Source organism: Protopterus annectens, chromosome 6.part0 (assembly GCF_019279795.1).
Source record: "Protopterus annectens isolate FY-2018-M chromosome 6.part0, PAN1.0, whole genome shotgun sequence".
Taxonomy (NCBI): Eukaryota; Metazoa; Chordata; order Ceratodontiformes; family Protopteridae; genus Protopterus; species Protopterus annectens.
Genome location: NC_056737.1, coordinates 472,258,576 through 472,273,849, shown reverse-complemented (window position 1 = coordinate 472,273,849; position 15,274 = coordinate 472,258,576). Strand labels below are relative to the sequence as shown.

Sequence of the window (15,274 nt, the reverse complement as noted above, 5' to 3'; positions counted from 1 at the left end):
GGGGCAAGAAAAATTGAAGAAAATGGCGTCAGATGCATCTTATATACCGCTGGCGCACTGACGTCAGGGAAGAAGCGACAGCAACCGATGCCGGACTAAGACTTTGGAACTCTGGCCAACTGCGGGACCGCCTGATGGCAGGATAACCCAAGTGTAATGACTGCAGCAGTGTGAACACTCGAACATCTACATTTATGGTAGGTACAAAACTGTACTTTGTTATGGTTCACTGAAATGCTTGGTTGTGTTTGAAGGACTATGTCAAGAATAAAAAGTTCACCTTTTTTATATGTCCATTCCAGTGGCTGTGACATTCTCAGGCTACAGATTGCACAGAAGGTGCAAGAGAGAGAGAGAGAAAAGGATAGCAAGACCCTCACTGTTTTGGGTTACTGTTTTAGACACCATAAAGAACCTTTGCTAGAAATCAAGAGAATTCTAAGGAGATAATGAAACATGATCTCAGAAGTAGCAGAACCAGCAATCTGAAAGGGCCAGTGCAGCTATGGTTGCTTTGAAAATGGACATCTATTCAGAGGCAGAAACATTTGTTGGAGTAATGGGTTAAAGGACTTCACTTCTGTTTGGCAATCCCAGCAGAATGCCTAAACTGTTCCCTGACTCTCCACCTTTGAGGGCAGTTTGGGAGTTGCCTATCCCTCCGTTCCACCGTGTTGCTGGTCTTCACACAGGACAGATGGATCAGTGCTGAAATTCCCTTCCACACCCTGTCATGACCACTGTCTTTTCCACTGTCCAACATCTCTCTCCATCATAGAAAAGTGGCCAAAAAAAAGATCATCTGCCTTTTAAAAAGTGAACCATTCAGCAGGTTCCACTAGAGACTCTTCAGAATTTTTTTTCAGTGCTGGAAAAAAGAGGGCCTTGTACCAGTCTTAAAAAAAATTAAGCAGTCTTAATCAGTTCATCCCCAAGAACTCATACCATGTGGACTTAATGCAAACTATATTCCCTTGCATGGCCGGGGGGGGGGGGTTAGAGGTGCTCTCTAGATTTCCTAGGTCCTTGCTTGCATAGCAGAATAACTAAGAAGTCATAGAGATTTCTGTGATTCAGGGTAGGAGGAAGGCATTACCATTTCTGGTCTGCTGTTGTGGTCTCAGCACAGTATTCATGGTGACAGCATACCAACGGCTTCTGGGAACTAAGGTCTTTCCCTGTTTAGACAACCATTTTCTGCCTATACCAACAGTGAGGCATCTACTGGAAGCAAGGAGTTCTTTACTGATCATGTTCCAATCTCTTTGTAAGACAGCAAACACTGCAAAGTTCAAATGAAGCTCTCTCTCAATATGATGTTCGTAGGATGCAGCTAGGATACAGTCAACTGTAGAGTCAGCTTTCTTCAAGACAGAATTTAGTCTACCCAGAGAACAGTTGATACAGTTTCTGTATAAAACATAATATTGGCCTACTTATGTGTAAAACCAGTAGAGCAGTGACCATTCTTGTCTCCCCCACACACCAGAATTCCGGTTGATAGTCCTGCAGTGGTCCCTAAAAATGCAGTGATCCCTAATCGTGAAGTCTCATTTTCCAGGTAATGATTTCCCAGTCCTGTAAGTCTCATCTTAGCTGGGGGATGTATATACTACTCAGTCTGACTATTGGCAACCCTTTTTCTCCTTTTTTATCCCCATGATGACCATCATCATAGATGCCTCAGCCCTAGGTGGGGGTATTTTCAGGGTTGGAACAGTTCAAGGAGTATGGTCAAAACACAAGGAGAAACTGCACATAAATGTGATGAAGGTAACAGCTATAATTTTTATCTTGCTAGTTCTTCACACCCCCCCCCCCCCAATGATGCTCCTGACATTCACAGTCGCAACATGGCCACAGTATGGTATATAAACAAGGAAGGAGGACCTGTATCCTACCCCTCTGCATGGAGGTCATGTGATTGTGAGAATGGACTATGGTGTTGAAATACTTTCTTGTAGTAAACCATATTCTAGTTCAGATCAGTTCTGTAGCAGACAGGCTAAGGCTTTGTCTTCTGATGATGCATGTGTTATCCCTAAGCATGTCAGTAACATGTAGACTTTTCTGATGCTGGGGGGAACCTTGCTGCAAATATTTTGTTATTCCCAACCAACACCAAGTGCAGCAGTTTATTTCCCTTATTCTCATTTCAGGACAGCAGCTCAGGGGTGCTGTAGTCCAGAATTAGCTTCTGACGCTAATGTATACTTTTTTTTTCCGCTTCCCATTAATCGCGGTGTTGACCCAGAAAGACAAAGCCAGCAAGTCCAAAGTCATTCTCATAGCTTCCTTTTGGCTCCAGCATGCTTCATTTTTCCTCTTGTGACCCCATTTTTTGGAGAAATTGTCTTTTTCTGTTTAACACCATTATTAAATTATCACTTAAGACGTGCACATACATCAGTGGAAAAAAAACTTTTTTTTGCAATTACATACATTATACATTGCACTTATGTTTTCTTTCCTTCTTTATAGCTGTCTTTCAGTCCAACATTAATAAATAGCACATTTTCTGCCCTTTCTTAAACCTCACTCTTCCTCCTCCTAAACTATATTCTGTATGTATTGTTCCCACAAATTCCATTTATTTCTGTGTAATTTCCTCCTTCCATTTTCTAAAGATCTCACTTCAGTTTTTTAATCTTTCTTGCAATATTCAGTACTTCCGATACAGTTGGTTTAGATTTTGATTTCCAATTTCTAGTAATTATTGTTTAGCAGCCAATAGAATTAAAATTAATGTCTTCTTATGTCTAGGGAATTCACATCCTGTGTCCCATCTGAAAAGAATCATTTCCTTAGTTGCAGCCATTTCCTCCCTCAATATTTCTAACAAAGTACTCTGTAGGGTATTTTTGAAAAGTTTGTCTTCTTGAGACCCTTTAGAGCCCTACCCAGTCCCCCATTCTGCCATGCCTCACCCAGTCCTTCACTCCCTCAAACTAACCACTTGGTTTCCTCGCTATCATTGATGGGCGGAAAAATGGCATATCCTCGTACGTTCAGACAGATCTTCACATTCACCTAGAGGCCTATCAAAAGGAAGATGTACAAAAGAGAAGTGGCAGAGGTATGCAGTACGGGCAACTGGCAGTGATTTAGACCCTTTTTTGGTTCCTCTTGCTGTGGTTCTGTATTACTTATCTCAAATATTTAACTCAAGGCTTACTTTTTTCAACAGTCACTTCCCAATTCAGTTTAGTTATATCCAGCTTTCATCAGAGCTTCCATAGTAGTTATTTCGCTTCTGATAAGGTGTGGAAGGCCTTTCTTTGATGTGCTTTCTTATTTCCTCCATGGAGCTTAGGTTTTTGTACAGTCTCTAATTTTGCCTCCATTTGAACCATCAGCATTTTCAAACCCAAAGTTCTTATCTTGGCAGAACCTATTTTTGGAGCAGTTGCACTGGCTAGATGATTATCTGAACTTGTAGACTCTATGCATTAACTCCCCTACCTGATTTTGAATAAGTCTAAGGTGACCCTTTGCACTAGCCCAACAGTTACTCCAAATGTGGTTACCAAGGCTAATTAAATCACTTCATTAATCTTCCATTCTTTTTTTTTCAGACTATTCCTATAAAATTGAATATCTCTTCACTGGACAGATGTCCACAAACAATCAAGATTTTACTTGCATAGAACTAAAGAATTCAAAAAAAAAGCCTGTGAACTCTTTGTTTAGTACAAATTGTGGCAGAAAAAGTTACTAAACTGGCTTTGGCAAGACTGCTTACTGATTTCATCACAATTTGCTATGAAATACATGAAAGTTTTCTCTTCCATCAGAATCTCATTCTGCCAGAGCATTAGATACTTCCAAGGTGCTTATCACAACAACAAATCTAGATGATTCGAGGCCATCCTTTTTTTAACAAACCCACCCACTTTTCCCATTAACTAATTCCCTCCAATGGAGCTCTGAAAGTTTGCCCTGTAACTTCCAGTGAACAGAACTTAAGCTTTTTGATAGAATCACATTATGTCATAGCATTTCAAACAAATGTTCATATTTCTGGAACCATCCCATTTACTAAGTGTAAATGGCAAACTCTTCCACACAAACTCTTTTTATAGTAGTAATATTCTTTAGATTCTACATCTTAAACTGGATTTTATGAGTTGCAGTAGACACAATAACTATTAAGTTTGTAATATTTTATAAACAACTTATATCTCAGCAACCATTCAAGTTATACAAGCACTGTCAGCAACATTGTAATCATCTAGCCGAGATCTTTTATAGGAGATTAAGCAATTCTGTCTGTGCTTCTTGGGTTACAGTATATGTAGAAAAATGAAGTGTATGAGAATATCAATAAATAAATTATTGTATTAACAGCAATTAATATTTCTTTACCCACAGTAGACAGAGGTCAAATATCAGTGTAGTTGTGTTTGCCATTGTGTAAGCTTTAAGATGAAATATTTTACTGGTTTGTATGTAGCATGGTTTTGGAATTATTAATCCAAATATGAACAAACAATATATGATACTTAGAGGCGTCAGTAGGATTTAACTGCAGATCACTCGGCTGTATTGAGTTTGTATGATGCCTGATGGAAGGTTTTCTTCAACAATTGGGGCTGTTTATTAGGCTAATGCTATGGAGTGTAACAGGAAATCTGTAGAGACTGATTAATACAGAGCATTGCAGGAGAATGGGAAAAGTTAAAGTAACACAACTACAAAACACCATTTTTAGATCCTTTTTTATTTGTGATGGATGTAAGAGAGCAAATAATGGCACAAAGTTGCAGAGTTTATTCCCATGTGTGAATATATATGCTTCAGAACGCACCACACTTTTGTTAAATGTAAGCAAACTGATCTCTGGTTTCACAAATGAAAGCCTGCCATTTATCCCATCACAATCTTTGAGTTGTTAAAGGACATGAAAACAACTTTTTCATGCTATATGTATTGTATAACGAAGATGGTGGGATGTTTAACTGCTAATAAATCCTGCATTATCACTTTATTTTCTTATGTGAGCCCAGTGTGCCTTCTTGTCAACAAACTAAAGTGAATTGTGTTAAAAATAATTCAGATAGCTAGTTTAAATATACTTGCTAATTTGATAATTTTTTTCTTGTTTGCAGGCAACAAAGAAAATAGCAGTTTCTCTTTTCTCCGTTTCATTGACCTTTGTCCTGCTGAAATGACAAATCTCATGTTTCAGGGAATGATAGCAAGGTAGGATGCTAAAGTATCACAGTATCAAACTTGGCTAATCATTTCTGTCTACGAACAGTATACGGGTGCACAGATAGTGTGTAATATGTTTTATCGATATATTAACAGTGAAAACGTGTTGTGGCAGTTTTTTACATTAAAACTTGGTTTTAACTGGAAGCTTTGTTCCCAGTTTATTATTCACAGGAAACATGTCGTGGCAGTTTCTTGGTTTGTGTTTGGAATTCAGCTGTGGTTTGCTGCACTTGGTGACTGGTTTGTGATGTTTTATTGAAGTTACTGGATATTTTTGAACATTTTCTGTTTACTCAAACTGCCAAATGACAACAGCCATTAACTTGATTTATTACAGATTATTTGTCCCATACATCTACTGCAATAAATTGCACAATTAGCTATAGTTTAGAGTATGCAGAACCACAAATCTTTCATCCAAAACTTTACTTGATAGGTCCTACAGCTGGGTTAATGCTTTCCACCTGGATAATGTCGTTTTTCATGGAAACTGCCAAGGATGGTGCTGGTGCATAAGATAATCTTACTAAATAAATGCCTTGCCCCTATACCTACCCGCTCTTTTCTGGTTCTCACACAGTTTGGCTCTCAGTATATCACATTATTTAAGCTCTGCATATCTTCAGTTCATTTCGGTGCTTCTGTGATGTCTAGATAAACTGTTATGTCAGGTGTATATAAAAAAAAAACTTGCTGCTGTTGATTGAGGAGACTTCAAGACATCTCGTCAGAGAGATAGTGAATGGAGAAAAGACTTAAGAAAGACAATACCACAGCAACCTAGCAGATGTGCAGAGAAAACCAAACTGTGCCAAATAAATCAATCACACTTAGTCTGTCACTTTGGCCTGGTTTCCAGAGTATAGATAATTACTCTTGCGGAAATATGTGTTGTTGCTGTTTTATTTGCTTACTGAGTGGTGGCTTAGGAAGTCAGTTATTACTACTCTGTTATACATTGCTTGATGTTCATCGTGCATACAGCTGCAGTAATCACAGATGGGTTTTCAGCCGTCAGGCCGTCCCTCGGTCGGCCGAATTCCAAAGTCTTGGTCCGGCGTCAGTTGTCGTCGCTTACTCTTCTGACGTCAGGAAGGCCAGAGTATATAAGACACAGCCGACGCCATGTTCTTCAGTCTTTTTTGCCGCGTGGTGCCCGAAGCAGAAGCAGTTCGCAAGTGCCGGTCGGCCAGCTCCTGAATTACGAAAATAATTGGAACCGAAGTCTTCATTAAAGCTAAGTACCCGTTGAAACTTTTCTTGCCTCAGACCGATGTCAGAAAAAGTTAATAATTGTATTTCTTGTGGGAAGCAAATACCGCATAAGGATTTCCATTCCCTTTGCATACCTTGTTTGGGCCCAGACCATGACGTCTCGGGCTGTCACTTTTGCGCTACCTTCAATAAACGCACTATCAAGCACCGGGTGGAGTTCGCCCAACACTACTTTGTTAAAGCTTTTGACTATAAAATGTCGTCGGACACTCCAACTACCGTTTTGACCAAAAAACGCAATGAAAAGGACCGACACGCGAGGCCCGCGGTCCCCGCTGACACCACGCCAAAACAGGCTACACGTGGTCCGGTTCTCAGCGAGACGCCTTTGCAGTCCCTGACTACCGACGACACTCCTTTGGCGGTGTCCTCTGTACCCAAGACCACTGGGTCCTCGGCCCTTTCCCAGACTACAACCGAAGCCCCTGCTTATGTCGAGCCTACTAATGTGGACAGGTCCACCTCCACCCATGGTGTATTTAGGCCCTCATCTTCTTTTTCTATTAAGGCCTTTACTAAATCCAAAGCAGCCAGGCATCCCATGAGGCCTGTTGCACAGGGCCCATCCCCTGGACCCATGCCTAAGAAACAGATGCTTAAAATGGCTGAGGATCTAATTACTCTTATCAGAGGTTCTCAGCCCCCTCCTGACAAGAGACCCAGAGTGGAGGAAGAATCTCCCTCTTCTGATCAGGGATCCATTTTATCAGAACATTCTGATGCAGAGGAACACTCTTACTCCCCTTTTGAGGATTCGGATGCAGAACAGTCCATTCCTTCTGTATCCCCTCCTGAGGATTTTTCCTTTGGGGAAACCTTGCACACCTTGAGGGAACACTTCCATTGGGAAGGCCAAGACTTTTCAGATTCCAAGAAAAGACTTAGGGAATTTCTTTGGTTACCTCAGCACAGACCTCTGGCTATACCCCCTGTTTTGGAGGTACTGGATGATGTCTATTCGAGGCTTGCCTTAACCCTGATTCTCTGCCTCCTGCACCAGTAAAACCTGATAGGTATTACAGAGTACCCAGTTCTCACCAATTTCTATACAAAGGCCATAATGCTGACCCTGAAACCATTTCACAAGGCCCCAAGGGATTAAAGGCCTCCACTGCCAAGAATCCACTTCCTGCAGAAAGGGAATCCAGATCTCTAGAAAGGTGGGGTAAAAAGGTATATACCTCGGCCACCCTAGCCATGAGGGCCTTAAACTGTCAGTTTCATATGATTAAATATCAACAGTTCCTGTTATCACAATTAAGGAACAAAATGTCTCAACCTGAACAACCAGATTTAAAAGAGTTACAGGATATGATGCATAGTGCGGAGCAAGTGGGTAAACACACCTTACAATGTGGTTATGATGCCCTAGAGGCTTCCAGTAGAGCGGCTGCTACAGGATCAGTCATTCGCAGACATGCCTGGCTTAGGGAACAAAATTTGCCTGATCATGTGAAAGCTAAACTTCTTGATGCTCCTTTACAAAAGGATGTGCTATTTGGTACTAATGCTGAGGAGATACTACGGAAAATGGAAGAAAAAGCCAAATCTATGCAAACTGTCAAAGCTTTCTTACAGGTCCAACCACCACGTTTTAGCAGAAATTGGCCTTCAAAAAACTGGTCCTTTCCAGCCACTGACAAGCCCCAAAGAGGTAGATACAGACGGACAAGGGGCAGAGGGCAATCACAAGGATCATATAGAGGCAGACAATGGCAATCTCCAGCACCAAGGGGTGGTGAAGACAGTGCACAACAATACAGGAAGCAAACCCAATGACTCCCTCATTTTCATGCCAAGCAAGTCTCAGCTGGCAGCACCTTTGGGAGGGAAACTAGCATTATTTGCAAGCAATTGGCATATTGTCACAACAGACAAATGGATACTGGACATTATAAACAGAGGCTACAAATTTCAATTTCACACTCTTCCAAAAATGAGAGGCATGCCAAACCTGCCACAAAATCAAAGGGCAGAGGCACAACTGCAAATTTCAAAGCTCCTAAACATGAGAGCTATACAAAAGGTACCTACGCACCAACAAGGTCAAGGTTTTTATTCAAGACTCTTTCTGGTACCAAGAAAAGGAACCGACTGGAGACCCATTCTGGACTTATCCATCCTAAACACATTTCTACTCGTACCAAAATTCAAGATGCTCACATTACAGCAACTTCTTCCCATGCTGGGCAAGGAGTTTTGGCTGGTAACATTGGACCTCAAGGAGGCATACCTGCATGTCCCAATCAGACAAAGCTGCAGAAGATACCTCAGATTTCTTGCAGTTTCAATCCACTATCAATTCTCTGCATTGCCCTTTGGCTTATCTACTGCGCCCAGAGTATTCACAAAGTGCCTGGCATCAGTGATTGCCTACTGCAGACTTCAAGGGATACAAATTTACCCTTATCTGGACGACTGCCTGATCCAAGCGGACAGCAAACACATACTACTGGAACATCTGGCATATGTGACACGGTTACTGCTTTCTCTGGGATATACCATCAACAAGGAGAAATCAAGGCTAACACCATCTCAGAAAATAACCTTCCTGGGTGCCAGCTTGGACACAAACACCCAGATGCCATATCTTACGCCAGAAAAACAAGGGCAACTATCTCAGTACTTCAAAACACTAGCAAAAAGTACCAGGCTTACTGCAAGGAAAATCCTGCAGGCTCTGGGATTCATGGCATCTTGCATTCTTCTAATCCCATGTGCAAACCTGCATATGAGGAAACTTCAATGGTACCTAAAAAATCTATGGTCTCAACACAGTCACAGTTTGGAAGCAATTATACCAATAATTCCATGTTTGCAAAAGGAATTTCTATGGTGGGCCCAAGCATGTCAAGTAAACGCAGGCCTTCCATTCTGCAAGCCTCAAGCAAAACAAGTCATAACCACAGATGCCTCAGATTACGCCTGGGGGGCGCACATGAAGGACAGGTGCATTCAGGGCAGATGGTCCCAAAAGGAAAAGCACCTTCACATCAATCAAAAAGAAATGCTAGCAGTAATAAATGCAATTACAGCCTTCAAGGACTTCCTGCATCCAGGACAATTACTGATAAGAACAGACAACACCACAGTAATGTGGTACATAAACAAACAAGGAGGAACACATTCATACCCCTTGTGCAGACTAGCCATGACTCTTTGGAACTTGGCTCTGGAAAGACAAATCGAACTTCAAGCACAGTACTTGCCAGGACTGGAAAACACACTGGCAGACACTCTAAGCAAAAATATGACAGACCCACACGAATGGAAGTTACATCCTCAGGTGTTTACAGAGATAATCCAAGCGTGGGGGAGGCCAGACATAGATCTTTTTGCCTCCCACAGGAACCATCAATTGAAAAAGTTTTGTTCAAGGACCTTCCATCCAAAGGCCTGGAAAGTGGACGCCCTTTCATTCAGTTGGACAGCATGGACAGTTTATGCATTCCCACCTCTGCCTCTTCTACCCAAGGTGCTTTTGAAAGCAAGAACAGACAAACCGAGGATGATACTGATTGCTCCAGATTGGCCAAGGCAACACTGGTATCCACTCCTGAGGAGCCTAACACATACTCCTCCCTGGTCCCTGCCTCTAATACCTCTTCTGCTGACTCAGAACAGCTACAAAACTCTCCACAGTCAGCTGAAAACACTCAACCTCGCTGCATGGAAAATTCCTTAACACCACAACAGACCCTACTCTCCAAGGAGGTGCAGGATGTCATTTTGGAGGCCAGAAGACCATCTACTAGAAAAGCTTACTCCGCAAAATGGAAGCGGTTTTGCTGTTGGAATGAGAAAAGAGCCAGGACCCTAGAAAATTGAACTTGCCTCAGGTTTTACAGTACCTAGCTGAACTGCTGAACAGTGGACTTTCATTTTCTTCCATAAAAATACATGCCTCAGCCATTTCTGCAGAATTCAACACGGATCCTCCTTTATTCTCTCACCCACTCGGCAGTTCCTCAGAGGGGCTAAGAATATAAGACCTCCAAGGAAGCAACCAATACCAGCCTGGGACCTTAATTACATACTAGAAAAATTAACATTGCCTCCCTTTGAACCTGCTGCCTCAACAGATCTGCAATATTTGTCCTGGAAAACAGCTTTCCTTCTGGCCATCACTTCAGCTCGTAGGGTTTCTGAACTACAGGCCCTCATGGCGGTGCAGCCCTTCCTCATCTTCCATCAGGACAGGGTTTCCCTTCGTACCAACCCATCTTTTATGCCAAAAGTGGTATCCAGGGTAGCCTTAAACCAAGCCATACACCTACCTACCTTTTATCCTAACCCTCAAAACAGAGGGGAGAGGCTGCTTCACCCATTAGACATCCATAGGCAGCTACGTTACTATTTGGACAGAACAAAGTCCTTCAGGAAATCAGAACAACTTTTTGTGTCCTATGCCGTAGGGGCTCAAGGGAAACCAGTTACCAAACAGACCATTTCCAAGTGGATTGGCCACTGCATACGGTTTTGTTATTCCTATCATGGGAAATCTGTCCCTACTGGTATCAGATCTCACTCCACCAGGGCCACAGCCACCTCTACAGCCTTCCTCAGAGGTGTACCTACTAAGGATATTTTGGAGGCAGCCACTTGGAGTTCTGTTCATACCTTCACAAAACACTACCACCTGCCCTTATATTCCAGAACAAGAGCAGGCTTTGCCACTGCTGTTTTGCAGGGCATTCTGGCTCAACCCAGTTCCTCATAGTACCTACCACCCTATGCATAGCTTTGGGACTCTACCCATCTGTGATTACTGCAGCTGTATGCACGATGAACATAGTACAGTTTTGTACCTACCATAAATGTAGATGTTCGAGTGCTAATACAGCTGCAGTACAGGTTTCCCTCCTTCCTTCCCCACTTGGTAAGGGCATGGGGCCTAACAACCTCTTCATACCACCTGACTGGGTTATCCTGCTATGTTTTATTTGCTTGCTTACACTGTTTTTGCATTACATTGCATTGCTTGCATATGTGGATAAGCCTTATTTATGTATCACCTTCCTTTTGGGGGCACCTGACATCTGGGGCAAGAAAGACTGAAGAACATGGCGTCGGCTGTGTCTTATATACTCTGGCCTTCCTGACGTCAGAAGAGTAAGCGACGACAACCGACGCTGGACCAAGACTTTGGAATTCGGCCGACCGAGGGACCGCCTGACGGCTGAAAACCCATCTGTGATTACTGCAGCTGTATTAGCACTCGAACATCTACATTTATGGTAGGTACAAAACTGTACTTTGTCAGCCATGAGGTTAGATGTCAGTGTCTAAAGTGACCAAGTCTGTCTTTCATAATGCATTCCCCACCAGAACGTTTACAGTTCGAGTTTGCTCTGTTTGCGCACAAAGCATAATATCACCTGTGGTCTCCATTTTGTTAAGTTCAGTTAGAAGATCATCAAATAGAGAACAAAAATCTCCAAATCTACATGAAACAGAAATGTCTACAGCCTTTCCTAGGTCAGCCATGACATCAGTCAAATCGCTCCCAGGGTTCCCATCTGAAAAATATAAAGAGAATCTCCCATAAGAGAAAGAACACCATGGAGCCAGTGACCAATTACTTATCAGGTCTCAGAGTCTCCGTATGGTTGAGGGTGGCAGATCAGATGAGCTTTTGCAGACCATTTCCCAGATACCTGCTTGGACAAAGTCTTCTGGAGATGATCCCTCAGGAGGAGGACACACTGTTAAATATAGTCATAGCCTTTTGAGCTGAAGCCCTTCAGTTGCATATCTGTCTGTATGCTCTATTCTGGTGCCTGGTTTGGTGCCCATATTCTGATAACCAATGACAATGGCAGTATACCCTTGGTGCTTACAAGCAGGATATCCATGGCTCCAGTGTTGAAGTCACAGGCACCCGCCTGCAACCACCAGTACCCTTAAGAACAGATTCAAGGCATCCAAACCTTGGATCATCTTGCCTCACTCTGAACTTGGCAGGCCTCTCCCACCAACCCTTCCCCAAGACCTGGTACAGGTCTTGATAAGACCGACAAAGAATTTCATGCTCTTTTTTAAAAAAAACTGCAGCATCTTGCAGATCATCCATTAGTGTCAATGTCTAATGCCAAAAAGGGAAAAGAAAACGTATCCCCCTGAGGGATTTGACTCTTCAGACTGTGAGGCAAATGAACTGCCTTATACAAGCAAGATGTCCTCACCTGTTTTCTTATATGTCAGAGAATGAGGACACATTGTTTGCCTCCCCACCAGGACATTTCACATACATGCATGCATACACTTACCATATCAACACATACATACACCATTTTGTAACTCATCTTTACTTAAAAACATAAATTTACACTTACCACAAACAAGACCTACTCCCACCTTCCCATCTTGAATACTACCACATGGCAATAAGACTGGTAGACAAAATGGTTCAGTTAGATGATATAACAACTGTTGTTTCAGTACAAATCCCTTATGATAAATTAAGCTTAAACCATATATAAAAGAGCTGGTGCCACCACAGAAATAATGCTTAAAATCTTTTTTTTTCAAAACTGCTGACAAGAATGTCTTCATCCTTTAGATAAGGACTTCATCAGAAATCAATTCCACATTCCATGTATTTTCATCCCTTTGGTACAGGACATTATCAGTGCCATTAGGAACAAGAATAATGATTATATCCATAAGGTAGCAGAAAGTTTTTTAAAGTCTAAGCCAACATGAGAATAGAGAAAGGTTTTATCAGTAGGTGATGGCTGCAAGTAGAGATACAGAAAATATGCAAGAGGGTACTGGAATTTACTGGAGAAAATTATTAACAAATCCAAGGTACTGGGAGCAAATAACTAGGGAGTGAAAGGTAATAGAGTGGGATGAGACCAAGCAGAATATTGGACTGCAAGCTAGGGGCTGCCATCCCTACCAGGGATTAGTAACAGAGTATAAGCAAAAAGCAAGGAATATCGAAGTGCTAAATAAAAGACCAGCTCTGGCTTTGTTTTTTAGCTGAGTGTAGAGGAGTAGCTGTTGCTAAAAAGGGATAATTAGTAGGCCATGTAAAATATTACATAATAACCATAAGAATCAATCAGAAGGCATTAGAAAAAACGAAGAGAGAGAATAGAAAGGCAGTTTTCAAATGAACTGACATTTGTATGGCTCCTAGGTGTACAGCAAAGTAGAAAGTTTAGGATTTTTTTTCAAGGAAGTGGTTGCATGGGTTTTTTTTTTTTTATACTTCAAGCTGGCTTCAGAGAATTTTCCCAAGGCATATAACATATGCTGGATCTGTCTAATGCACACATCTCAACTCTCCAGAATTGTGTTGAATTTCCGGGTTTTTTTGCCTGATATTTTGGCTTGTCCGTCATAACATTTGTGGTTTTGAAGTCTTCATGCCTTCAGAAAATGTTTGCTAATGGAAAACATGTTATTCTATCAAATTTCTAAGCTTAAAAGAGCAACATTTAAAACCTGTCCTTTAGTTTGTCTTTGTTCCCCTATTATTTTTGGCTTTGTCCAGAATTTTTGTGCTAAGTGTTTGAGAGTTATAATGTGATGGGTAAGAGAGAGGCAATTGGGAGCATGTTTTTTGGGAATGTAATAAGTTGGTAGATTTTAAAAATTCCCTACAGAATGTGTTAATCAGAAATATTGGGGGATCAAATGGTTGTAACCAAGGAAACATTTCTTTAGCACTGGACTATAGGATTTGAATTACCTACACATAGTAAGGCCTCTTTAAGTTTAGTGCTATTGGCTGCCAAAAAAGCAGTTACTAGAAAATGGAAATCAAAAATCTAAACCTACTGTAACTGAAATTGTAAATATTGGAAACAAAATAAAGTAACTGAAGGTGGGGATCCTTAGGAAAGGAACACATTACAAAGAAATTAATGGAATTTGTGGAACAATACATACAGAGTAATGATCAGAAGGAGTGAAATTTAAGGGAATGAAGGAACTGAACATATTTTGTCATGCTGGACTGAATAGAAAACATATGTATAGCATTTGACACCAATGGACATGTTATGTTATTTAATTATTTTTTCTTTTACTTTGTGTACCTATGCCACCACTTAAAATGTCATGTTTAATAAAGATGTTAAAATGAATAACAACAATGCTCTTTTTTCAACATGTTATTGTTTCTGATAAATGTATATTTCTCTTCATGTTGTAGACCGTGCCTGTTAAAACATTAGAGGGGGTAATTACAGAAAATAAGCTGGACTTAAAAGTGTGCTGTGGGCATGTGTTTGAAGGTGCTATTGATGTAGGCATTAGAGTTAGCACGCAAATAAGGATGGACACCTTAAAACTAGACGAGTTTGTTACTTTGACTGATGGAAGAAAGAGTAGGGACCCATATCTACTTGAACAGAATTAAGAGATGCCTTGGTGTGGAGTAAAGGATTGGTATTGCTTTCTAATTAAGCAAGTAATTTTTAGGAAATTTTGATTGCCTTGAAGGGGGTGATGGTCCGCATTGGACACCCCTATTCCAAAGATTGTAAGGGGAATGCAAACCATGTCAGCAAGTTAATCAGAATAGATGAAACAAAAACATTGAGATATCCAGAGAGTGAAGGGATCCTTAAGGGGAGTAAAGGGAGATCCCTCCATTCACGACCCCTTTTTCCCCATTTTCGCACATGGGGTCAGGGTATCACTTCAACAGTGACAGTTATCTAGAGCCAATTTTCAAACCACGGGTGGGGGATGTTATGGAATAAATAATTTCAGGCATGGATTTGAATATGCCCAATATCCAAACAGTCTTGCAAAGACTGTATCA

The 15,274-nt window shown here is 41.3% G+C and overlaps 1 protein-coding gene across 1 annotated transcript in view; it reads left to right on the top strand.

Annotated features, from left to right (window-relative positions):
* Positions 1-15,274, top strand: part of INO80 (INO80 complex ATPase subunit) — a 2,478,170-nt gene that overhangs the window by 1,731,014 nt on the left and 731,882 nt on the right. Inside the window, exon 25 of the mRNA XM_044074204.1 lies at positions 5,109-5,202. Coding sequence (XP_043930139.1) covers positions 5,109-5,202 — 94 coding nt within the window. The remainder of the gene's footprint in view (positions 1-5,108; positions 5,203-15,274) is intronic.